The 27195-nt window shown below is 42.0% G+C and overlaps 1 protein-coding gene across 1 annotated transcript in view; it reads left to right on the top strand.

Moving 5' to 3' along the window:
* The window catches only part of Pitpnb (phosphatidylinositol transfer protein beta), a 62616-nt gene that overhangs the window by 14342 nt on the left and 21079 nt on the right, over positions 1 to 27195 (top strand). Inside the window, exons 4-8 of the mRNA XM_076837206.2 lie at positions 4617 to 4708; positions 5469 to 5476; positions 6011 to 6085; positions 7972 to 8055; positions 27074 to 27151. Of these exons, the coding sequence (XP_076693321.2) occupies positions 4617 to 4708; positions 5469 to 5476; positions 6011 to 6085; positions 7972 to 8055; positions 27074 to 27151 (337 nt within the window). The remainder of the gene's footprint in view (positions 1 to 4616; positions 4709 to 5468; positions 5477 to 6010; positions 6086 to 7971; positions 8056 to 27073; positions 27152 to 27195) is intronic.

Below are 27195 nucleotides of genomic sequence, written 5' to 3'. Positions count from 1 at the left end.
TGTGTTTAACTTGAGTTTCTTTGTTTCTGAATTGTAAGAGTTCTTTATATATTCTGGATACTAATATCTAATGGATATAGGATTTGTAGTTTTCTTTCCTCTATTTTATGGGGTGTCTTTCACTTCTTTGACAATATCTTTTTATTTTTACTTTTTCGTAACAGATGGACACAATACCTCTATTTTATGTATTTCTTTTGTTATTCTATTTATTTATTATTTTATGTATTATTAGGTGCCTAGGATTGAACCCAGTCCCTCACACGTACTAGGCAAGCGCTCTGCCATTGAGCCACAACCCCAGACCTTGACAGTATCTTTAAAAGCTTTAAATGTTTTTAATTTTGATGAAGTTCACTTTATTGGGTTTTTTTTAATCTTTTATTGTTCATGTTTTGGTGTCAATTATAAATATTACTTATTTCAGAGGTTATGAAGATTTACATCTATGGTTTTTTTGGAAGAATTTTATTTTCCATTTACATTTAGGTTGTTATCCATTTTGAGTCAATTTTGACCAGCATTCATTCTTGCTTGTTCTAATTAATGTTCCTCACAAATCCAGAAGGATCTCAGAACTTAAAAGCAGGTTGTGTCATTTCCCTTCTTGGTGTCCTCACTGGCTTCCCACCTTACAGAGAACAGAATCCAGACTTTGGGCCATCAGGTGGGCTGGGCCCCATGTGATCTGCTGGCTTCCCACCTCATTAGCCAGCCTCATCTTCATCTTGTCTCCGCTCTTTTGGTCACCACAGTGCAGCCATGCTAGAGGCCTCAGTGGCTCTAGCAGGCCAAGTCTTGTGCTATCATAGGATTGGCCATTTTGTTTTTCTGCATCTGTTCCCTCTGGTGACCATTGTCCCGTCACTCCTTCGGAGGGCCCTCCCTTGCTGACTCTTCCTCATCTCACTGCATTGCAGGAGACTGATAGTTCTCTTTGCCTTTTGTTGTCTAGAGTTTGTTTTCTGCCTCCTTCCCTGGAAGGTAAGGACTGGTCCCTGTTTATTCAGCCATATTGGCACAGCTCCCGGCACCGTGCACATCAGTAAACACTTGTATGGGTAAATGAGGGTCATGCTCAGTGTGTTTAAGATCTCTTTCAGTAGATTACAAAGTGAAAGATTAATTACTTTATTTATGGCATAGTAATTTGGTCTTAATTCTTCCCATAGGACGGAGAAGGATAAGAAATAGAACTTTTCAGTGGTTAGGCTATTTATAGGTAGATATAAATTTTTCAAGGGAAAAATGCTGTTTGAAATGATTTGCCAAAGTATTTATCTCAGGAATCAGAACTTAAAAGGGAATACTTCAAGATTAGAAGTTACGTGATAGTGATTTGTTATGTGTCTTTTAAACCTTTCTTTTCCTATACTGCTGTGACAAAGTTGCCTTGCTTCAAAACAAACAGCTTTACAACCATTATTAAGGTGAGATTTATTGTTGTTTTATATATTTATTTATTAATTTAGGTACCAGGGATTGAACCCAGGGGTGCTTAACCACTGAGCCACATCCTCAATCCTTTCTAATATTTTAATTAGAGGCAGGGTCTTGTTAAATTGCTTAGGTCCTTGCTAACTTGCTGAGGCTGGGTTTAAACTTGCCATCTTCCTGCCTCAGCTTTGTGTGCCACCATGCCCAGCCCTGAGATCTTAATACTATCTCCTTTCAACATAATTGAATAAGATTCTGTGGTAGGATTTTACCATGAAATTAAACATCTTTAAAGTGCATTTAGAGTGGGGAGGAGGAGGAGGGACCGTCGAGCTTTGGACATTCTGCTGTGGGTAGTTCTTACCTTAACAGCTGAGATCTGGTCGAAGTTACCCTTGAAGTCAAATTGGGAACATTGGCTTGTTGTGGGAGAATAGCATTTCATGAATAGTTTGGGGAGAACATACGAAGGAATGTCCTTTTCCTGTGCTCTATTTTGAAGGCCTAGCTCATTTTGTAAATTCATTCAGTATTTTCCCTTTTCTGAGGCCCCCTAAGCAGCATTTCCTGCATTTTATTAAAGTGATCTCCTGATGGAAAAATGATGTACATGCTTTTAATTATATATAAATGGCACACCTGAATTGCCTTGTTCGAAACCCTCAAGGTTGCCATTATTGACAATTGCTGCTCTTTAAAGTAGAATCTTATTTACTTCATTTGTGCATGTCCCCCAAGGTCAGCCAATTCCTTGGATTCATTAGGAGCAGTGTCAGTGTTCTTATGTTACATGTAGAAGAGACAGTAAATTTGAAACAAAACCAGCTCAAAGATTTGGACCTTATTAAATAAATCAAAAGAAACAAACAAAAAATGAATTGTTGGAATTCACATGGCGGTGAGGAGGGTCCTGGAGAGTAGAGTGGGCAGTTGGGACCCAGATGGAGAAGTAGTGCCACCTCTTGTAGATGTGGTTCTTGACAGCCTGTGTAATGGCTGCCACTTTGTTTTTCTATTTGAGTCAACAAATTTTAGAACATTTTATGACTATTTAAAGATTGTCACTATTGGCCACTCTAGGGAAGTTAAAAGTGTTTCTGAACTAGGTGGCTATGTGTTTCATAGCTGGTTTTGGTCTGTCTTTTCTAAGTTGACCAGCTGAATTACTGATAGGTATTTGTCCCACTCTCAGACAAACTGGTAATCTCGTAGCTCGCCTTTGGTTAATTGTATGTGCTGCAGTATACTTTGGTTAAGTCTCACCCATATTTAAAGGGCTATTGATTTTAGCTCTTCAGCACTGTGAGATTTTGTACTAGATGTTCTTGGACTTTTAAGGTAATACTATGTTCAGTTATCCTGGCTTTGTATTTCTGAAGTTTGAATCATCCCACAATTTGAAAAGAAACAATGATCAAAGAGTTAGTGCTCTATTATTATCTTTGAAGTCCGTGATGGCACATGTAAACCTCTTTATGCCCTTGGAATCTCAGTTGAACTGTCATGTAATAGTACATTAGTTTTTCTTTTCCTGAGTTAATGTGCCAGACAGAATAGGTGAAAGCCCCAAGCTGTGCACCTGTTTGTAGTACCTTGAGCCTGAAATCTGAGGGCTCCAAGGAGGGTTGTCTGCACTGCATCTTCTGTTGGCGCTTAGCTCTCTGGCTGGTGTGTTTCTCACCATATACCTTGCTTAACCTCCAAAATTCAACAGAAGAATAGCTCTGGCCGGCTGCTTAATCTTATTATAGGCCAGAAGTCCTTGCTGAATGCCAGGTCTTCTGAGTTTGTTCTTTTAGTTGAAGAAACTAAGTTTCTTCAACTAAAGTTCTCAGAGAAACAGCTGTATGGAAATATGTGTTTATAGTGCTTGAAGTTGGAGGATATAGTTTTGATTTATAGATATTTAGCCTCTTACATGCTGATTATCTGAAGTGATGAAATACCTCACATTGTTATTGGATGATTTAAATGAGTAAAGGTGTGATTTGCTTCATGGCAAATCATAGTTAAAATTGTTGACTACCATTATTTGTGCTCTCATTGTACTGCACAGTGTGCTGAGTCCATTACACATGCTGTCTGATTGAACCTTCTCAGCACCTGCACAGTAGGTAATGTGAACCCCACTAATACGTGAGAAATTCAGAGAAGCCAGTAATAGCCCAGGTCATCTTGGAGCTTCTCAGCGATGTCAAGATTTGAGTCCAGTATGTGTGAAAATCTTTTGTGGTGAAACTCCTCTCCTTACAGAAGGATCCAGTCAAAACAAATGATCATTTTGTTTGCAATTCTTTGAAGACTGGTAACTGATTTTTCCATTTGTTAATAGCATTTTATAGGCAGGTGCTCCATCACCAAGCTACACCCCCAGCTACTTGGAGGAGAGAGAGAGAGAGAGAGAGAGAGAGAGAGAGAGAGAGAGAGAGTGTGTGTGTGTGTGTGTGTGTGTGTGTGTGTGTGTAGAAACATGCATGGACTTGCGACGCTGGGTATCAACCCAGGCCTTGCACCGGCAAGTGCTATGTGCTGAGCTGTATGCCCAGCCCTGTGGGCAGTGTTCGCTGTTGGTAATATGTTGGTGGATATCCTTTGTCTGTCTTTTGGGACTGCTCCTGACTGTGAGGAAGTTGCTAAGCTTGGTGGGTGCTAATCATGTATGCAGCCCTTTTCATACTACAGGCAGCAAGTGACAGTCACCTGTGAAGCCTATAGGATTTTATAATTTGTTATGTTTGAATTTCTCATTTTCTGTGTGATCTTTCCCATTGTCACTGTCAGGCCTTTTCTATAAAATATATTAGACTTTTATTTAGAGATATTCTCTTATTCTGGGGCTTTTGTGTTTCAGGAACTAGCATAATATAGTTTTACTACATGAGAATTTTGTGTTGTAGTTGTAGTAACGTGTAGTTAGGGCAGCTTGGTTAACTCTCAGATTTCATACCAGGGGAATAATTAAAAAACTCCAAGAAAGAATTCCTTCTATTTAAAAATTTAAAAACAACAGAATCCCTCTATATAGTTTAACTTTCTCAATCATTTTGTTACTTTTTAAGTTAATTTTCTACCTGATTAATCTACAATAATGATCACATTTAATAAAAGTATTTTTTGATACAAAAAAGTTAATGACTGAAGTGAAAATACATCCAATCTCAATCTCTCTCTCCTTACAGCAAAGTTCCCACCTTCGTGAGGATGATTGCTCCTGAGGGCTCCTTGGTGTTTCATGAGAAAGCCTGGAACGCCTACCCCTACTGCAGGACAAGTAAGCCTCGTCCCCAGCAGCACTTCACCCCTCTGCGCTGAGGAGGAGGAGCGAGGACTCCCAGTGCCCGGGTCTCTGAGAAGGGTTGTTTGAGTGATGGCAGGAGAGTGGCTACATTGGGTTCGTCTCCCAGACCTTGTGAAGGGCATGGGGTTTACTCCCAGATGACAGTCACACTGATGTCCTTGCTGACTGTGCTGGCTCTAGGGTGAGCAGATGCATACTTTGAGATCCTAAAGAAAGCTCACCCACACTCAGAAGTTCTGCTTGGTGGACTTTCAACAGTAGTTTACGTATGTTGCCACGTGACAGGAGAGGGAGATGACAGACTTCTGAAACGGCTGCTGTCATTTGCTAAATTAACTCTATAGTGTTTTGCTCTTGTGACATTATTCTTTTAAGCTTTATTTTATTTCTTCAAAATTTATCTTAGTTGTCAATGGATCTTTATTTTATTTATTTATATGTGGTGCTAAGAATTGAATCCAGTGCTGGGCAAGTTCTCTACCCCTGAGCCCCAGCCCCAGTATTATTTTAAAGTTATATTAGTCTCCATATTTTATTTGGACCTTATAACCTAAGGTATCCTATGGTGTCACTTGTGTACAAACTGTATTTTGAAAACATAAGCTACTAAATGTTCTGTGTTTTCAGGTAGTTTAGTCTTTGTGGCATAAAATATTGGGACAGATTGTTTTGACTCCAATTAATATTCTGAAATTTTTCCTGTTTCATTGCCTGCCTCTCCATTGTGCCTCAGTTGTAACGGTGAGTAAAACTTTTTTTTGTGTTCCATTCTCTAATCTTTATTTAATCCATATTGTGATTTTTAATTTTTTGGTAATTATCTTGTTTTTGTTTTTAAACTAAAACTACCCATTGCTTCATGGCTCCCCCCCTGCCCCCAAGTCCTGCTTTACCATATGTCTCCAGGGCTAATGGGCTCTTTCCAGTCTTGTCTCCAGATCTCCCTATTGATTTCATTTTGCTTTTGTTGCCTCCTTTTAGTGCCAGATTTACTGACCAAACCTCATAGCTGCGTTTACTATATTATTATGTTAGCCTTATAAGCTACGTGACAAGTAGGACTGTTTACATTACTTAGAAGCATGCAGCATTTAGTTTGCTTGACAAGTCTGTAAAGATCAGTAGCTAATGATCGTTAGTCACTTGAGGGTAGGTCTCTTGGTAGAGTCAAAGCATGGCATGGTGCTGGTGCTGGTGCTGGAAAAGGCTCCTGTGTACACAAGCCCCGGAGAACTGGTGAAACATCATGTCACTTTCCTCTTGTGTTTTCTACAGAATGAATATATGAAAGATGATTTCTTCATTAAAATTGAGACATGGCACAAACCAGACTTGGGAACATCAGACAACGTAAGTTGTGAGGGCTGGGAGGAGGGTAGCCTGAGACAGGCATTATCACCCCATGTACATGGATGGCCACACTGCTGGAGTGACTGCACCCTGTGCAGCCAGAGGAAGGAGAAGCTGTGCTCCATTTGTGTATACTCCACTGTCACCTAGGGCCAACTAGAACAAAAAGTTCTAGATAAAAGAAAAAAAAGAAAAAAACATTAAGTTGCTGCTCCTCACTTTCAGCGCAGAAACCCCTGGAAAGGGAATTACTGTGTCTAGTGTATTCTGTCGTCAACAAAGTGAAGTTACCTGCATCAGACTAGCCACTGGCCGCATCAGACGGTGTCAAATTTAGGTGAGGCAAGCAAGCAGCCAGAAACGGGGGGCTTTCCTTGTCAGTCTCTTGCCGTGACACTGTCTGGAACGGGGAGAGAGTGGATCATCAAAGTTCACTGATAATGCCCCAACCGAGTTTTAACCGTTAGTGTAGAATGCCTTCATCTCTGTGTACTTGCCAGAGTTGCTCTAGCATAACGGAATGATTGCTTTCATTTTCACTTCCTACCCACTTTACTGGAGTATGGGTTGGTTGATGTCAGAGAAATGACCAGAAGTCAGAAGGGAGAAGGTTCTTTGAATAATTTACAAAAATGTTGACAGCTTCTGGTTTGTTATAAGTTGATGCACATTTATCCCCAAAGCAAGCTTCAAGAATCAGCTAGGACGGGACATATGGTACATGCCTGTAATCCCAGCGGCTCAGGAGGCTAGGGCAGGAGTTCAAAGCCAGCCTCAGCAACTTAGCAAGGAGCTAAGCAACTTCAGTGAGACCCTGCCTCTAAATAAAATACAAAATAGGGCTGGGGGGTGTGGCTCAGTGGTCGAGTGCCCCGAGTTCAATCTCCAGCACCAAAAAAAAAAAAGAACATCATCTTGGACTCAGAGACATGATTCTTAAGGCTTGTTGGAAAATGTGAAAGGGCATCTGGCATCCTTGGTGGATGCACTGGCAATGTGTGGTTCCTGGGCCAGCAGCAGCATCTGGGAACTCATTAGGAATGCAGAGACTCAGTCCCCACCCCAGAGCTCCTGGATCCCAAGCTCTATTGTGGGATCCAGGAGTTGGTTTTTTATGTACACCCCAGTTTGAGAACTACCATTCCAATCATAGGATATACCGTTAGTGGTAACGATTGTGGTAAATTCTATACTTATTGTTCTAGGACTGTGCTCTTTTGTAATTGATGCCTTTTAATAGAACTTTTGAATTTTAATTTGTAGTACTTTAGTTTTCTTTTAAGTGATCATTTGGCATTTTTTGGGTTTTCATAGTAATTCTCTAAAATTTAGGGTTTGGATGAGATAGTTTGGTGTGTTTTAATTCATGTGTGGGTTAGTTAGTCTGCCATTTTCAGCTCTCAAGTGGGTGTATCTGTTGGCAGTTCTTAAACAATCCTTAATTGGTTCATGAAGTTTCAGAAATAAAAGACCAGCAATAAATCATAGAGGAGTCAACATCATACTGAAAATGAACCGCTTTGGGTATAGCAAATTCAGGAGAGGTTTTAGAGTTTATAGTGCAGCCTGGAGCCTGATTCTGAGACTCCTTGTGTTAGCACGTGACCTACAGCTTTCAAGACTTTGTTGTTTTAACACAAGTCAGATGAGAACTACCACCAGGTGACATTGACAGATTTCTTTCATGTGTCGGTTTCCCCCCTTATGCTTAAGGCTGTAATAATTCCTAGATCCCTCAAGATCAGACAGCTAATATGATAGGTAATTTGCATTTTTTTTCATTCCCCATAATCTAAGATTCAAGATGGAGATTATACATGTGTGATAGTTTTACCTAACAAGAATAATCTAGATTTTGTTGTTTCATTTCTCTTTGTTGTTTATAGGTACACAGTTTGGATCCAAACACATGGAAAACTGTCGAAATTGTCCACATAGATATTGCAGATCGAAGTCAAGTTGAACCAGCAGTAAGTAAAATGCCACTTGATGACATTTTAATGTATCCCCATTTACATGTAAAAGTGATTTTCTTTCTTTCCTTTATGACCTGTATTTGCACACTGAAATAAGCCTGGAGCTCAGCCTCAGCAAAGAGATTCAGAGTGAGAGAAGGCAACTTGTTTCTGTGTGTATCTTGCCTCTGTGCAAGTGATCCATTTTAAGAAATTACAGTATAGCTGGTGTACACAGGTGTGTGTTTTTATTGAAAACATTGTTTACAGAAGTGTTCTCTCTTGAGTTTCTTTTTTTATTTTTTATTTGTTCTGATCAGTTATGCATGACGGCAGAGTGCTCTTCGATTCATTGTACACAAATGGTGCACAATTTTTTACTTATCTGATTGTGCACAAAGTAGAATCACACTATCGTGCAGTCATACATGTACCTAGGTGTCCATCTCATCCCACCATCTTTCCTTCTCCCGGGCCCCTTCCCCACCCTTCCTTTGAGTTTCTTTAACATGAGTCCTTCATAATTGAGCCAAAGCTAAAGTTAATATTTGTGGAAAATGTTTTTTATGTGCAATAGCTTAATTTAATACTTGTTTAGCTTTCTGTTTTGATTATCATAAATGGGATTGTTGGTTCTTTAGGCTAATATTTATTTTTTAGTTTTTGGCGGACACAACATCTTTGTTTGTATGTGGTGCTGAGGATCGAACCCGGGCCGCACGCATGCCAGGTGAGCGTGCTACTGCTTGAGCCACATCCCCAGCACAAGACCCTCATATTTCATTGCTGAGGTTTTGTGAATATTAACTCCGATATATCTTATTTTGTAGCATGCCAAGTGCCAGGTGGATTTGCAGGGCACATTTAAGATTTTTTGCATATGAAGACAACCAGTGAGCCCCTCACTGCTAGTCCAGAGAGCCAGAGCTGTGGAGAAGCAGCAGCCCTGGTTTGTCATGGCCAAGCTCAATAGGTTCAGCCAGCATCACCTTCCTTTTCTATTTTTGTGTTTATTCTCTGAACCTGAGTAGTGTTGTCAGCTGAACAGAAATAAACACAAACAGAAATAAACCAAACAAATGTCTGGTTTTGCTGTTGAAATTTAATGGTAAACTTAAAGGTCTCTGACCTTTTCTCAGAAATCACTGGAGCTGACAACAGTGACCCTGTGCCTGTCTGGGCCCTACACTGCTAGAGCCACTTCTCTACTTAGAAGAGCAGATACTGAGAAGGAACCTTCTTTAATTTTAATGGTACTGTGATTTGAAGTTACTTCAATTTTAAGGTTGTTTCTACCTTTGAAGTTATATACGGAGGTTTTTTTTTCTAAACCTTAGAAGTGAGGGTCATTCAAATGAGGTGTCTGTTTTACAGTCTTTTATTTCTCTCAGTATCTTTTCCAGCCATGATTTACTTTATGTGACGGAGTGCTGAGGGGAAGAACTGTAACTGGGGGTGATGAATGAGTGAGTCAGTCGGCTGACCCAGAGTTGGTCACAAGAACTGTGTGGCATCTCGGGACGGTGGGGTATGCTGGAAGAGGCATTCAGAGGTGGTGGCCAGTCAGAGTGGCTGCACTGAGCTGATCCTGGGGCTTGCAGGTGTGCAGACCCTGCTGTTCACCAGCAGAGTAAGGGCGCCTCTTTGGTTTTGCTGGGACCATAAAAGCAGTTCTTTGTTCTTGTTCTCAGGCAAGATGGCTGGTGGGTGGAGTGACTGGAGTAAGGCAGGTTGTGTAGAGCCCCGAGGCTCTGGGGCTCTTCTTTCCCTCCCAGGGTGCCCTCTGGAATGGAGCGAAGGCTCTGCTGGCCTGGAGAACACCCAGGGACAGCGCTCGGCTCGAGAGGGTGCTCTCGTGGAAGTTTTGTGCGCGCAGAGGCCGCAGATGACTCTGTGTGAGTGGTGTGTGGCCTGTGCCTGTGAGTTGGTGGAGATGCACTAAGACATTCTGAAATGAGATCGCCCTCAACCTGAGGTTCTGAGACTCCACCATTTTATATTGGGCAGTTTGCGTGACCTCATTGTGCTTTTCATTACCTCATGTGAGCAGTGCAGTTCACCAGGCCCTTGTCACTGCTGTCCTTAGTAACTTCCGAGAGCCTGCATCCACCAGCCTGGGGTGGGAGTCTGCATGGACCTATTTATGTGTGGTTTTATTTTCCAGTGTTCACAGCTCATGTTTTCCAAGTTACATTTTAAAAATGAGTAGATGCAGCCAGGCATGGTGGCATATGCCTGTCATCCCAACAGCTTGGGAGGCTGAGGCAGAAAGATCTCAAGTTCAAAACCAGCCTCATTAACGGCAAGGCCCTAAGCAGCTCAGTGAGACCCTGTGTCTAAATAAAACACAAAATAGGGCTGGTGATGGGGTCAGTGGTTGAGGGCCCCTGAGATCAATCCCTGGTACCACCCCCCTTAAAAAAAAAGAGTAGATGCAAATTTATTTTAAATTGTATTGAATTTACAGAAGTGTGTTTTTTGTTTTTTTTTAATCATGATAGAATTCACATAACATAAAATTTACCACTTTAGAATGTGCAGTGGTTCTGTAACAGTGTATTCAGTGTGCTCAGCCGTCCATGCTCTCCAGTCCAGGGGTCTTTTGGTCACCCCAGAAGGACAGCCTGTACCCTAGCACTTCCTGTGGCTGCCCACCCCAAACTTTGGCAACTACAGCTCTCTAAAGTCTCTTGGGATCTGCCTGTTCTGGGTATTCTGTGTCAATGGGTGGCCTGCTGCGTGGTGTTGTTAAGATCAGTTCACGTTGTAGCGGTGTCAGGTATTTCTTTGTGGCTAAGTAGCGCTCCCCCGTGTGGATATACACATTCCGTTTGCACTCATCTGTCCGGGATCGTCTTGGCTGTGTCTGACTCCCGGCTGATATGAACGCTGGGTCACAGCTTTTTCATCAGTGCACTTTCTCAGTTGTGCATAATTCAAGAAAGACTGGTGCATAGGAATTGTCAAACCTGACATTTAAAAAAAAACAAATTTGTACATTTTTCTGCTATAAAAGAGGCCAAGGGGCCTTTGATGGTGAAGATTTAAGCCTAAAAGTGACCAAAGCAGAGCGTTGCCCTGCCTGACGGGGCACAGAGGCTGGGTGAGTGACGGGGAGGGGGCCGCAGTGAGAGCTGTGGGCAGGGCTCCGCTCTTCCTTCAACACACCCTCGCCTGTCTGCCGTCCCAGCATGGAAAATTGTCCCCATGCTTGTCTTAGCAGTTTCTTGGCACCCCTCCATTTGTTAGTGTGGGGTGACTGGACTGTGGGGCTGTCCCCTCAACCACTGCAGTTCTGCTTGTCTGACACTAGCCTTGACCCTAAAGTTCACTTTGAACGTGCGCTTCTGCAGCTTCAAAGCGTGGTTTCAGGGCTCACCTGTCTTGTACAAGTGAGGAAGCTGGAGCCCAGGTAAGCTAGTTTTTCTCATGATCACCACGCTGGTGCCAGAAGTGGGCATTCTGACCGTCAGTCCAGTGCTCTGTCCCCTGGTCCTCACTCCTTCCAGGTGAGGCCCCACTTTGTCAGTCATTGTCTTCCTTTCCTCAAACCAGCCTGCCACCAATTACGTCCTGTGTTTTCCTGTCCCGGCGCACTGCCTGTTCTCATCGCCCTTCTGGGACTTCTTACTCTCTGTCCAAAGCCTATGTGTCCTCCAGGATCTAGGTCGGGTCCCACTTTCTCAGGGAGACTTCAGATTCACCCGAGGAGCTTGAGGACGGTGAGGAGACTGACCTGTGAGTTGAGAGCTCACACTGGGATGTGAGGTTAGTTGGTGTCAGCCTGGTGACGTCTGGGTTGGCAAGGGGGCGAGGAGTGGGAAAAGGGGAGGAAAGTAGTGTTCCCACTCCTCGACTAGAGGAGTATAAATTGGTCAAACTGGTCTAGCAGAATTAACATGCATACATGTCCTTTGACCAAGCAGAATTCCACTTCTAGGAATTGGCTGTACTTGATGTGGTGTGATAAGTTACAAACCTAAGATGGGGAGGGGCAGGACTGGCAGGTGTATGCAGAGGTCTGGGGGGATGTTCTCGGTCATGGTTTGGGTTTCCTGTTGCTGTCTGCACAACACCAGTGGCCAGGCAGTCTAGCCTGATCCAGGAGAATGACTTCCCATCAGCCGTCCCCACAGTCTGTGGTCAGAGACAAGTCAGAGGCTCCCTCTGCGCTTCAGGGAGGGCGGCTCATTTGTGGGCAGGATCACCTCAGACCCCTTCCTGCCAGGCCAGTAGTTAATTTTTAATGCTGAAAACTTGTTCCTTGAGGGTGGGAATGACATTTGAATAGAGAGCTGAGTAGTGAGAATAAGTTAAGTAAGGTGGGGGGAGGCCCTGCACCCAGTGGGGTGGTCACCTGTGTTACCTTGGGAGGAGGGGAGGTGGACTGGGGACGCAGGTAGGATTCCCTTTCTTCCGCAATTCGCTGAGTGCTTGTGTAGAGGACCAGAGTGACTGTAGAGGCCTGCATTGAGTGGATGCTGGCTTATGGTCACACCCACCCTCCAGATCCCAGCTCAGCTGGGGCGTCCCTCTCCTGCTGGGTACACAGGGCACCCACCTTCACCAGGCACCGGCTTGTTGAGTGGCTTGTCGAGGCCTGTGCTTGGAGGCCTTGGCTGGGTTCCTCCTTCGTTTTTCTTAGCGCTGCTTCTGTGATAGGGAGACAGCACTTTCCTCTGAGTGGGAGATCATGTAACTAATTAGAATTTGTCCCCCTTGTCTGTGTGCCAGATCTGCTTACCTGTGCTGTTGTGAATGCCCAGAAGTTCGTCAGAGCAGTGTGTCTGTCTTATCTTACCCAGTTTAAAAGTTGATAAGATTAACTTTAAAATAACTGGGGAGTAAAGAAACCAAGAATTGTTCAGAGTGAAGCTCGATGCAGCTCCACCTAGCAGAGCTTTCTGTCATTGCAGGTGGATTTAACACAAACACAGTCCCAACCATTTTAATTCAGAGTGACTGCTGATTACTTTTAGGGTTTGACTCTGCTAGGTTGTCAGGAGACTCCACATCGCTGGTGTTGTCGACTTGCTATGTTTTGGTCGTCATTATGAACTGCTAACTTCATCATGTGCAGAAGAGATGTGATTTGACCCCTGGTGTAACTGAATACTTGGCTACATGCTTTGACATGTTTACATAATCAAAGAGTGACATTGTCACAATAACTCTAGGAACAAGGATTTGTTGTAAAAATCTGTCAGTGTGACCCAGGTTCACAGAGTAGTTGCTACAGAAATCATATATATTTCAGTACATGGGTTGTTAGGACTTTTTGTGGCTACCTTATGGGAAATGTGTATGTGACTATTGCTTTAGACACTGCTCTGTGTGATTTGCTAGAAGATAACATTTCCTGAAGAAACAAGTGAGAAGCCTGGGATTTCTGCTTAAATGTCTCAGTTTCTTTTGGATCATTAGAATGTATCCACCATACAAAACCATTTTTCCTGTTTCAAGGGACAGGGGTGAAGGGTCATTAAGACATTATATCTTCAAGAAGGAAGAGGCCTTCTGCCTGACTTCAGCAGGCACAGAGCTCACCAGGCTGCAGCAGAACACCTGTCCTACCTGCAGCCCTGCTGGCCCCAGCCCTCGAACCTCCTCCCCTCCATTTTAAGTCTAACCCAGGTGTCACTCCTTAATAGCCTTTCTCTGGGAATTGGGGGCTCCCTGGGGACCAGGACAGTAATACTCGTCAGTCCTGTGTTTCTAGGACACAGCAAGATGCTTGGTTCCTAGCATGGAGTGAGCTTGAGTTTTAGTGGATCAGAGAGAATTTGCAGAGTGTTTTCCTCTGTAGTGTTTTTTTTTTTTTTAAAGGCCTCAGCCTATGAGTTCAGGATAGTGATGTTCTCAGAACAGACAAAAACAAGGGGGGGGGGGGGAGGCATTTTGGAGAAGCCGAAGTTTTTATTGTTCAAGTAGTAAATGAACAAAATGCTACTTTAGTTCTTTCTTTGCTCATTTTAGATGATGAAAAATACATGATGTGGGACTAGGGTTGTGGCTCAGTAGTAGAATGCTTGCCTAGCATGTGTGAGGCCCTGGGTTCAATCCTCAGCACCACATAGAAAAATAAATAAAATAAAGGTATTGTGTCTAACTACAAATATAAAAATAAAAAAAAAATATTTTAAAAAAGGAAAAATACATGATCTGTCTTCTTTTCTAAAACTTCTGAATTGTTTCTAAGTGAACAAACACCTTTTTGGTCACATTAAAGAGGTTAGGTCTGTTGTGGTAAGTCAGGTGTCCAGCATAGAACACGAGAAGGCAAGTTTAAAGTAGTCGTCGTTATTTTTGTTTTTCCAGTTTCTAAAGTTGTCATTGTCGATATAACTGCAGGAAAAAGTTGAGGGTTCTTTAAATGTCCTGATGAGATGCACATGCATATCTTCAACTCATTTCCAAAATGTACACAAAATGAGCCAGTTGACATCTGCTTCTGCTTTTTTTAAGGTATAAATTTGAATCTGGCCCCTTTTAATCATCCCCAGCACTTTGTCTAAGTAGCTTTCCATGATTTGTATACAAAAGTCACTTCCCAGGAGAGGAAGACTCTTTTAAAGTATAAGCTGAAGTGTACACACGATTAACATCAGAGAGACCTTCATTTTTGGAAGTAATTTGAAAGAAAATGAGCACTGTTTAAAAAAAGAGAGAGAGAAATTGGAACCATATTTTAAGGTATTTATGTGAAATCAAAAAGGATTGGTATCGGCCTTCCTCTGCAGTACATGTTGTGACTTACATGGGCTTTTTTTTTTTGGTAGTAGAAATAATGTTAATTCAAAATATTTAGATGTATTCTTTTAAAAATGATGCATCTTAACATATGTTTTCTAGATATCAGTAAAAGACAAATATTAGTGACATAAAAGTATTGTTTGGAAGATGTAACTGAAAAATATAGGTCAATTCCATGTTGTAATGCAGCAAACTAAAGAGAGCAGACTTGTTGCCCTCATGTGTCCTGCCTTAATTTGTGGTGAAATAGTTTTCCTTTATGAGGCATTTCAGAACCAAGAGTTACATTTTTGGGACCATAGTGATGTTTCACTAGAGATGGTTTTCCCAGAAATGAGGAGACACAAGTTAGAAACTCGTGTTCCATTTCATTTTTGGGTCACAGGAAGGGTGTGCAGGGTGCCCTGATTGACAGATTCTTGTACCGGGACTTCCCTACAGAGCTGAGGGGCCTCTTTTTTGGGGGTTACCCAGTAAGCTTGGCTGCTCTTAAGATAAGGCTCAGATTTCACCCCATTTCTTCCTTTTCGTATGCCCCCACGCAGGAATTGAGCCCATGCTCGACCTTAAATACCACCATGCCCCTTGTCCTGACCTGAATCTAAGGATAATGACCTGGGCAGTCCTGTTTGCCCTGGATCTCTCTCCTTTTTCCTGGTGCCTTTCCCCAGTTGCCAGGGTTCTCCTTGGGGAAAGCAGGAAAGGCTGTGTGACAGTGCGGGCTCAGGGCACCACAGCCCCTCTGCAGCCCTGGTACCTGCCCAGGTAGCTACCCTTCCCTCCCTGTGCTGTGGGCCTTGTCTGCTGCACTCTGGACTGCCCGTCTCAGCACAAGAGCTTCTCCTGGGCAGCTCTGTGAGCACAAGCTCCTGTGGCAGAGCTGTAGGGCCAGTCACTAGTCACTTCTTTGTTTGGTATTCTGGAGGACACAGGCCGTCCCTGCTGAGAGGGTGGGCCGTGGATAAAGCTCAGCTTCATTGCAGTACCTGGAATCACTTCTCCCCCAGCACCACTGCCTCTTCTCTGCCTGGTTTTGTCTTCTTTGGAAAGCACTCGGCCCATGTGCAGTGACCAGCTGTTGGCAAGCCCAGTCTCCTGCACTCCTTGGAAGTTAAGAAGTTCTTTTGATTCCCTGAGGGTTTCCAGGGATCCTTGTGGCAACTCCAGAGATTGTCAGAGTCCTTATGACCCAGATCAGACCAGAACACTTGTGGCTCTTTTGGTTCAAGGGTGGTCTGCCCTTGGGCAAGCATGTTAGAAATGCAAATTTGTTGCCCTCTCTCTGTTGATAATCTCTGGGGTAGGCCTAGCTCTGGTCTGTCCTGCTCTCCCAGTGATTCCTGCCCTTGCTCACCTTTGAGAAAGCTGTGCTCTGACTCACCATTTGGAGGCCAAGGTCAAACAAAATTCACCTCAACCTTTATTTGTACTGTTAAGAAATTTGTAGCCCTAGGAACAGCCCTGTATCCAGAGGGGGGTGGGGGACACTCAGGGCTCCACCCAGGGCTGCTGCCTTTTGCCCTTCTAGAGCATGGGATCTTGAGATTTTCCTTTCTGTTGCTGATTGAAACTGCTGCCTGTTTCCCCTGCATCTTCCCTAGTTCTCTGCTTTCCTCAGTGGTCTTGATCACTTCCTCCCTCCCCTGCTGAACTCTGGCATATTTTGATGTGTGTGCAATAGAATAAAAAGCTTGGAGACCCAAAGATGTGTTTTGGCCTGGTTTCTTACGGGGAACACCACTCATACATTATTTCATTTGCTCTTCTAATAATGTTTATTGGAACTTAGTATTTGCTGTGTGGTGTTCAAGTAAATTTTTCCAGATAAAGAAATAATCGTATCTAAGGAAAGTACAAGATACTTATCTGTGGATGAGCTTGAGTGTTTCCAAGTGTCCTGGAGATAGTTTGTTTCAACTGTTGTTTCTTTAGAAGATGGTGCTGGATGTTCCTTCACCAAAGGGCACAACTGGCATGGACCAGTACTGGGCCCCAGGCTGCAGCTCAGTTACAGGGTTCAGGGGCTAATTAGAGCTGGGAAGTTTGGAGTTTCGAATTTGCTAAATGAACAGCCCCCACACATTCTAATTGGATGTCAGAAAATCATGAGATTGTTGGGCTCTCTTATCAACTTAATAAGTTCTAGGATATATTTTCTTTTTTTTTTTTCATTTTTTAAGGATTGTGATGTCAAGGATAATGAAGTGGTTTTGAAATTTTGTACTTTTTGGATTTTTTTCCCCTACCATTCACCATTTGTTCTTTGGTTATTATCCATTTATTTGGTGGATTGTTTTAGTTCCTTTTAGATGAGGCCAGGAATAAGCTTGATTTTTCTTTTTTTTTTTTTTTAATTCATTGCCTTTGAAAATAAATTTATATGATTTGCTTTTATTTTAAATCATGAGTGTGAACTATTTTAAAATAAACATACACACACACACACACATATATGTATATATATTGCTGTTTTGAGTATTACTCTAAGTGTTAACCTTGCTGATTGAAATCTGATGACACTTGGGTCAGTATATTTGGAGGCATCTAAGTTTTGGTAGCATCTTAAGCAGAGTTTGTTACTTGTGCTTTCAGAAGGGTTGGGAGGTTCTTCTTTTGGTTGTACATTCTGTTGGTGCCTAGGTGTTATATATTTGAGTAGATAATCTTAGTAAATATATATTTTACTGCACTGCCTTTTTTAAAGTGTTAATTTTAAAGACATGAAAAATCATACAATGTTTTGTTGTTGTTGTTTGTTTGGATACTGGGAATTGAACTCAGGGGCCCTCGACCACTGAGCCACATCCCCAGCCCTATTTTGTATTTTATTTATTTAGAGACGGTCTCACTAAGTTGCTTAGTGCTTCACAGTTGCTGAGGCTGGCTTTGAACTCGGATCCTCCTGCCTCAGCCTCCCAAGCTGCTTGGATGACTGTGTGTGTGTGTGTGTGTGTGTGTGTGTGTGTGTGTGTGTGTTTTAAAGAGAGAGAATGTTTTTAATATTTATTTTTTAGTTTTCAGTGGACACATCTTTATTTTATTTTTACGTGGTGCTGAGGATCGAACCCAGCGCCCCGCGCATGCCAGGCGAGCGTGCTACCGCTTGAACCACATCCCCAGCCCTGTTTTTTTTTTTTTAAATAATCTGATCATTACATTTTTTCTCTTCAAAATTAAAAAAAGTATTGAAATCTGACCGACAGAAGTTAAATATTTGATCAAACCATGTGAAATTGTTAATATTTGTTAGTTTTTGAGCTATAAAATGACACAGCCTTTGGTCGGTAAGAACTGAGATGGCCACCGTGGACCATAGCTCTACTTCATTCTCCCTTTTGGATGTTACATTTTTTCCAACTGTTGCTTCTTGTTTCCTAAGAAGGGCTTTCTGCTTCTCAGAACTGTGCGGTGGCTACCCAGTCTTTAGATCTGAAAAGAGCTTTTGTTGATGAGAAGTTGGTGGCTGAGCTCCAGCAAGTCCTGTGGTTGCCAAATGCTGCTTTGGTTAGTTCTCTCCAGCAGGAGCAGACACTTGATCTCAGTGGAGTGCTGCTTCCTTCTGCTGTTAAAATGAGCCTAGACATTCATTTCTGTCTTAAAAGTCGGTAACTTATCACTGATATCTGTGGAGAACTCCAAAGGCTCCTTATTAATGCGTGCATAATGAAGAAGCGGGGAGCGGGAGCCAGCTCCTCCCTTGTGATGGATCTGTAATGGTGGCCTCCTGAACGGAGGGAGAAAACAGCTTGTGCAGGTTTTGAAGCAGCGGTGATTTTGCTTATACTTAAAAAATTTGCACTTGTCACGTGTTCATGTCTTCCTGCCTTTGCTATGCTGCAAAACAAACCACTGTCCAGGTCTTTGTTGTGGTTAGTTATAGGAGATCTCCCCCAATCTGCAGAGAAGATATAAATAAATGTAAGCATGGTTCCTATTATAAAGAAATGTGAAAATATTTTCCCACTTTATTCTGCTGCCTTACATGGTCAAGTTCTTTCAGATCACTTCCAGTAGTGGACTTGGAGAATGCCAGGTGTGTTTGAAGACACAGTTGGCTGGCAGCGCCCTCTTGTGGGAAAAGCACATATCGCTTATTTCAGGCTTGCTGAAATCCTAGCAAGGCTCTTTAACTCTCTTAAAAATCTGTGTACAGCAAACTTTGCACAAAATGTCTTCTTACTAGAACCAATGTGAATGCTCATTCCTAATTTCTTCCACGTTTTAAGCAAAAAGAAAAAAGTGAGGAGGGAGTTGTGTAAAGTTGAGTTTGCTCCAGTTCCCTGGGTGGGAATGAATTCTCTGGTGAGAACCAGAAAGTTGTTTTTGAGCAGCTAATGGCAGGTAGTTTTAAAGAACTTAGTGTGGACAGCTTCAAGGCAAGTTTTTAAAGTGTGTCCCTCATAGAAAGCCTCTTTTCATCAATGTCACCTCTTTCTTAGAGAAGACTCTCTAGACTGAGAAGGAGCAGAGATCCCTTCAAGTACTGGAGTGTAATCAAAGGATAAGTGTAAAACACTCTTGTGATGTAGTTTTGTGGTTGGCTTTGGTGTCAGATAGGGCAGCGACTGGGTCCCTGTTTCTGTGCTCTGCAAGGGTGGGCTCAGGCCAAGATGCTTACTTCCCTGGCTCCCTGCTCCGTGGTGGGGAGAGCTGACTGGGAGAGGCGCTGCCTGGCTGTAGGTAAGTGCTCCAAAATAGTAGCAAGAATGATGCTCTTAATAGAGTTTGCTCTTACTGTAAAGAAATGATACTTCTTTTTTTCCCTAATAATTTTCCTATTTAATCTCTGTTAAATTAGTGCTAATGATTGAAGTGTATCATGGGATTTAGGAGCTGAAGGTCAAGTTATGATCTAACATTTTACTGGAGAGGATGCACTCAGGTTTTTCAATAGGATATTTTCCCCCATTTTAGTTGAGGGAATTCAATGTAGTGTGCTCAGCGATCTGCTATCATTTAAAAGAAAGCAGATACAACATTGTTAAAACTTTCCTCAACATGTCACTTGCATTTCAAGTATGTGCAATTTAATTTTAAGATAGATGATTGTTTGACAGACAAGCACATTTAATGGTATTGTCATGTTAATGTTAAAACTCTTTTCATTGGTGTCTAGAATTTTAAATATACTCATTTTAATGCCATAATTAAGAATAAACATATAGTAAGTATAATGTTACAATAATAAATATATTGCATATTTGTACATGAAATATACCCAAACCCAGCTCCCCTGAGGGAAGGGCGGAGGAGGGGCCGCAGGCTACTAATTGCTGAGGGCCCCTTACCAGCCTAGGACTGCCCAGGAACTCCCTCTTCTCACTTCCCAGTGCTCATTCCTTTTGACCTCACCTGCCTGTCTAATTCTGTAGCACAATATTTGGTTTTCCTTGCTCTGTTGTGCATATGAAATGTGTTGTATCAGGCATTTTCCTGTGATTTTTTTTTTTTTTTAGGTCCGAAATTCTGACCACCTTTTCTATTAATTTGTAACCTTTAACCTTCCAAAGGCTTTTGAGGTGTGCCTTCATAAACAGCAGTGTTGGTGACTTCTGATTGTGGAAAAGATGAGATCAGAAGGCAGGAAGATAGTGCTATACCATCAGAGTGACCACAGGTAGCAGGGAGCTCCTTGGAGGTTCCCTGTGGATGCCTCATAGATGCCAGGATCATGCCTGTCCACCAGGAGTCTTTGGGGAGAGTCTCTATGTGATCAGAAGATTACAGAAGTGTTCTGTCTGAGGTTCAGATTTGATTGCAGTTCTCAGTACAGTTGTTTAAAAATGCAGCTTGTAGAACTCGTTGGTGGAAAGCCAGGACGGATTAATGAGAGGGCTGAACTGTAGAATATTTTTTAATGCAGTTTTGTTCCTCTGAGGTACATTCAGTAACAGAAACTAGGCCAACAAGTTATTGACAATTAGTGGTCCTTTGGGAATCTGCTTTAATGAATAGATAAGAATGATTTGTAATTAGCATAATAATTATATGCAAATGAATGCTTCTGAATTGCTCTAAAACACTTCTGAACTGTTTAAACAGCCCTCCTGAGATCTTGTTACTCTATTAATTTGTGTAGCAGATCTTTTTTTCATAGATCATGCAAAGATAAACTTCAGCCCAGCCCCTGTCCGAGTGATTATGAATTCCAAGGTGGTAGGACCTGAATTAATGAGATTTACTTATACTATATTAATGGTACTCTGTGGGAACCTGAAAGGGTGAGGAGTCACTGGGGAGATGTAATTAAAAATAGAAAAGAAAGCTGCTTATTGGAAAATAACTGTTGAAATCAGTTTCTTAAACAAGTTAGTAAATGTTATTTCTCTTTACACCTCTGTTATTTGCTATTACAACATTTAATGCAAATATTTTTTAAATGGGCTTACCCTCTGGGGGCTGGCTTGAATTCCATCAGCTTCAGTTATGCATTTTGCACTAGGTCCATGATGATAGGATCCAGAAACTTTGTTTTTTTAAGTACAACTACACTTTTAAAAAATGCAGAGCAGTGCTACTAAATTATGTTTGTTATTTATTTTCATATTTCTTTCAGCTCTTTCTTCAATCCTGGGCTTTTTGTTTTAGGATGTGATTAGAGGAAGTAAGCCTTGCTAAAGTTGGGCAGCAGTACCCATTCATTTTTAACTTAGTGATTATCTTCGAGCTATTTGAATAGACACCTAATTAATCATCTTGTACTAAAGGAAAGTATTTTACGCCAGTCTGCAAGACCCTAATAACCCTCTCAAGTTTTTATTTTGACTTTGCAAAATCCCCCCCTTCCCAGGGCAGGCGGGTGGGGCGGGGTGTGGGGGTGATGTGGCAGTCAGGCCTTGATCCTTAGAAATGAGCAGAGATTGGGTGTCCAGGAGTGGCTGGTCTTGCTGACTTGCCTGCTCTTTCCTTAGTGTGCACTCAGCTTAAGTGGGAACCCAGGCCTGGTTCTTTAATCAGTGTCTGGTGTCTGGAGCACATCTTGATTTTTCCACAAACTGTCAAGAAACTCCTACCAGCATGCTCCTCATCTCCTACTCACTTTCCTGTTCATAATCATGAGTTCAACCTGGGCTGAAGGACATACTTAGGCTGGATTGCACAGATTTTGTATTTGGATTTTGGGGGACAGCCACTGTGCTAAAAGATTCATAAACTAATATTCTTTGTCTTCAAAATGAATTTGGTTTCTATTGAGAATTTCTGTTGAGAACTGGAGTGAGTAACAGATGTACACCCGAGAGGTAGCACAACTTTTGTATTCCAGTGACAGAAACAAGTTATTTATAAGAATTTAATGAACGTATTCTGTGGCTCCAGCATGAAGACTCAGTAATCCATTTACTTGCCAGATTATATTTTATTTTGTTCTCCAAAGGGCTTCTTGACTTTGACTCGCTTTCATTTTTGCTTAAATAAGAGTTTTCAATTAAATAGAGTTGTATTAACACTAATCCCAATCTACCTTATGCTGATACCACTGTATTTTCATGTTGTTCAGACACTGTTATTGGTGGAGCAAGTAGTGTCTAGGGACATTATACCTAACTTGATAATGATGGTTTTACTAAGCCCTTATCCTGGCCAGGCCTCTGGGCATTATACAGATAATTAAAATTGGATCTTCAAAAATTTAAAACACAATGCACCTTAGCAATAATATTTTTCTACTTTTAAACATGATTTTAAAAGCCATTTTTAAAATGCATTTCCTTGGCCTGGTGAATTTGCTTTCTTTTTTTTCCCAAGGATTACAGAGAGTGCATAGCAAATTCAGCCTTGAGAATACCCAGGAGCTGAAGACTCAAGTAGGCTACAGCTGTCTTCACCCACAGTATTCTAAAAGAACTAATGAGATGAGAAGTCTGCAGCTGGTGGCAAGCACAATAAACCATGAGCCAAGGGCTTCTCTTCATCAGAGCCTCCCCTTTCCCCATGGGATCCCAAAGGAGACAGAATACTAACAAAGCCAGCAGGCTGTCTCATTCCACACTATTGCTCATTTGCAGCTATAATTGGTAGCTGAGGTTGCATTCTGTATACTGAAACTGTCATACATGAAGGAATATATTTGTTCATTGTGATACGGATATAAATCGGCCAGTTTTCGAATACAGAAAGACCAAACCAGATACTCAACAATAAAATTGTAGCAGAGAAGATACTGTTCAAAAAAATTAAATGTTTATTGTAGGGATGCAAAACCGAGGTTGTTAAAACTACATCTGCTACTTGCTTTTTAATATCTTGCTACTTAATTCAACTGATTAAACATTTACACATTCAAACCAACATTAAAAAGCACAAAAAATTCCTAGGTTTTGACAAGATGCATTATTCTCAACTGTCAAGGTTAAAGTGCTATTGTTAATAATTGGGTTTCTTTGCATTTTCAGTATGATATCTTTAATGTTTGCTGTTTTGCATTCAAGAGGGAAAGGCAGAGAGGGGAAACTTGGTCTCCCATATACATGTGTATGGATCTCCCTCGTAAGAAAATCCACCTGGGCATCTCTGGTGCCACGGCTTCGTGGTGCTCTTGAAGTGATCTGATGAGGCAAGAGTTTGTTGGCAGCTTCTGCCATCATCCTCTACTGTGGTGTGCCAGAACGAGCCCCAGACGAGGCTGGGAAGGTTGGATGTGGAGTCCTGAAGGAGGGGACCTGGCCACCTCCTCTTGGACAGTGGTTTCCTCATCTAGAAAATGAGGGGCTTTGGGTACTTGAGGTTCAGTTCACCTCCATGATTGTGTGAATCCATAGGAGAAAAGTGTCTCCCTGATCACCCAGCACTGATAACGAAGGTTCAGAAATGGACTTTTGGGAGCAGTGTACGAGGTCCAAAGCAGAGAAGTTTTGAATCTTTGTTACACTTTCTGTAGTCAGTCAGTCTATGTCAGATTTGAATGGAGACTTCCTGAAGCTGTCAGCCTGGAATGGGACTGGCGTTGCGGGGAGGAGGACCCAGCGGAGGCCCGTCTCACCCATTCAGTGTACCAAACCTTCCCTGGGCTCATAGCCCTACCCAGGTCCATCTCTGGGGAGACTTGCCCCTTGATTAATTTACTTGTACATGACAATGGTTTATGCTGACCGCAATTTAGGCCAAGTTGTCTTTTCTTAAATTAGTTGTTTCTTGGTTTGTGGATTACTGCCCTTGTCATATGATGCCATTGCTGTTATTCCTTTAGCCTTAGCAGTAATTATGTATGCTGTATTTTGTGGATATATTTTATCTTTCTCTTGAAGTGGGCAGGTTTAAAATTCATAGTGATTCTGCACTCTGAATATCAGTTCTACAGTCCCACCTCCTCCCCCCTCATATTTTAATAAATCCAAAATCAGAAGTTGTCTTCCAGTTTCCATGTTTTATTGGCTGAGTGTTTTTCTTCCTAATGGTACATAAAATAATGGCGCATCCTGTAACTGATGGCCTCTTGGATGCAGGAAATGTATGGTATTGACTGTTCCACTCCTTCAGGCTCCCTAGTTGCTCAGGTTTTGTAAAATAAAACCACCAATGTCATGAGTGTGGTGTGCCATGACACTTTCCAGTCAATAGGCAAAAAACGGGAAGAGGATTTTTCCCTCAGGTGAGATAAACTGGCAAACATTGGCCAGGCTTTGGAGCATTATACTGATGATTAAAATTTGACCCTCAGGGTGGGCTGGGGTTCAGTGACAGAGCACTTGCCTGGCCTGTGTGAGGCCTGGGTTCGACCCTTATCACCACTTATAAATAAATAAATAAAGGTGTTGTGTCTGTCTACAACTAAACACACACACACACACACACACACACACACGCATACACATATATATAGCACTTTTTTTAAAACAATCATCAAAATATTTTAGTTACAATACAACCAACAGTAAGATTTTTCTATTTTTAAATGTTTTAAAATTCATTTTAAAAATGGGTTTCTTGCCTGTTTCATTTGGTTCCAATTCTGCCTATAATTCGCTGTGCTCTCTGTGACAGTTCCATGTGCTTCCTGGGGTTTGGCTGTCTTTGTTTGTTTTGTTTCGTTTGCATCTCTCTGTTTCTTCCAACTGGCCTGACTCTCTAGGAGAGTCAGGTTGGGCCTCCTCCTCTGAGCCCTTGGACTCTCCCTGACAGCATCCTGTATGTGCCCCTCTGCGTGGAGCTCTTCAGTAGATAGGCTTTGATTGAGGGAAATGATGCTGAAAGTGATTATTTAATATGATGTTAATTTTTAATTTGGGGGGGAAAAAGCAAGCCTGATTGAGGGTTTTAATTAAATTTAAACTTAATTTAATTATTCTGACCTAAAAGAAAAGTTGTTTTTTTAAGTTTATTTCACTACATGATTGTTGCAGATTTTATGTCAGAATTTTTTCTGCAAAGATGTGGAATGTGACCATTAATGTGAATTTTTAAAGAAAACATTGTGCCAGTATCACCTAAAAGCCCTTTCTGCCTTAGTAGCAAGATCAGATGCATTCGTGCACTGGCAGCGATGCTGTGCGGTATACAGGCAGACTTGTCCCTGTCAGCAGGGGACTTATTTCTCATGGCCAATCAGGCGCAAGACCACCTGTACAACTGAGTCTTCATCACAAGTGAAGTTTTGAGGGTGCAGTTCTCAGTTAGAATTTAAGGATCCCTACTTGCTGGCAGTAACATCGCTTTGCGCTGAACCCAGGCTTACGAAGTGACTTCAGTTGCCCAACTCCTCATGGGCAGCTCCTCCTCATGCCGGCTGACCTCATGCCCATAGCTGTGCCACATGGCATGTTTTTACAGCCTTAAAAGTCGGTGTCACCAGCTAAGTTTGCTTGTTCAACATTTTTAGCCCATTGTGGGGCCTTTTTTGTAGCTTCTGGAAAACCTTGAGACAGGCTTCAAGTTCAAGGTCACATATTTACCCAATTATCTTTCTTTCAAGTTTTATTTTCTCCCTGACCCTCACATTTCTTTTTCTTTGCATAATTTATTTATAACTTTCTCCCTACAAATTAACATGCCGTATCGCTTACTAAGTAGTGATTGAGTTTAGAATGGCAGCTTCTCAACATGTTTTCTCTGATTTGTGAAGGTTGGTATTAGATCTTTGTTCATGTCCAGGGCCTGCTTTGTGCTGGAGCTGCCCTCATCTCCCATACAGTGGTTTTAGGTAGGGTATCCTGCCTCTCCTTCACAAATGCTGCAAAAAAAAAAAAAAACAGGAAAGGAGACTCCCCACCCGTACACTTCCTCTCTCTGCAGTATGTTAAACTTACCTCTGACCTTATAACTTGCTGGGGATTGAACCCCCGGGTGCTTTACCATTGAGTCATTTCTTCAGCCGTTTTTTAAATTTTGAGACAGGGCCTTGCTAAGTTACTGAGGCTGGCCTTAAACTTGAGATCCTCCTGCTTTAGCCTCCTGAGTTGCTGGCATGATAGGCATGCATGGCTACAACTTGTTTATTTTTGGCACTTCACAAATAATTTTTTATTTCTATCCTTAGAGTATGTATATGTGCGTAATGACAACTTTTATAAAGCAGATAGGTGAGAAAAGATTTACTCCTTTCATTCTCTCCATTCTGTCAGGAATGGGGGATTACGGCAAATGAAATTTATATGCACTAGAACCTTGAACAAAGTCAAGAGTTTAGCGCCCTTCCTCTGTGGCATGATATAGCTATGGCAGTCCCATGACACCTGACCTTTACTGTCTTTGACAGTAAGGGGCTGACAGGAATGTAGTCCTTCTTCCTTGAGGAACCCAGATCTGTGCCTCATACAGCTCTCTGAAAACAGCCTCTTTGGAGAGGTTGACCAAGAACTGGAGCTATCCAGAGCAGACCTCACCACAGGAGAGATTGGGGGACGCGGTCGGTACTTCTGATCTGTGTCACAGGGGATGCTCTCTCTGGGCATCAGGAGTCCAGGACAGCCATCTGCAGGTGTTGTTGAAGATGAGGTGGTGTGCTTTATTTCTTGAATGTGATTACCTGTGTATCAAAATGCTGAGACTGTTGAAAAGTGTTGGCAGATTCGTTCTCAGATAGCTGTCTGGTAACCAGTCATGGTGAATTGCTGATCAGGACTTTTATTACTTGTTATTTTGTAGCCATGTTGCCTAAGATAAAAGTTTAAAGCAAAGAGAATAAACTGGGAACTTAATTGCATGCAGGAGTATTTTACTACTTGTGTGCAAAAGCATAGGAAGTTGAATGAGTTTTGGTAGCTGCAAAGAGGGCTGTTCTGGTAAGGTTAAAGGGTTTTTTTCTGGCTTTCTTTTCAGCCTCTGATTCTGTTTTTCTTTACAGGACTATAAAACTGATGAAGACCCAGCATTATTCCAGTCAGTCAAGACCAAGAGAGGCCCTCTGGGACCCAACTGGAAGGTACTGGAGGCTGACCTTTCTGACAGGCAGAGTCTTGGCAACAG

The sequence above is a fragment of the Callospermophilus lateralis genome, chromosome 1 (assembly GCF_048772815.1).
Source record: "Callospermophilus lateralis isolate mCalLat2 chromosome 1, mCalLat2.hap1, whole genome shotgun sequence".
Taxonomy (NCBI): domain Eukaryota; kingdom Metazoa; phylum Chordata; class Mammalia; order Rodentia; family Sciuridae; genus Callospermophilus; species Callospermophilus lateralis.
This window is presented reverse-complemented; position numbering and strand designations above follow the sequence as displayed.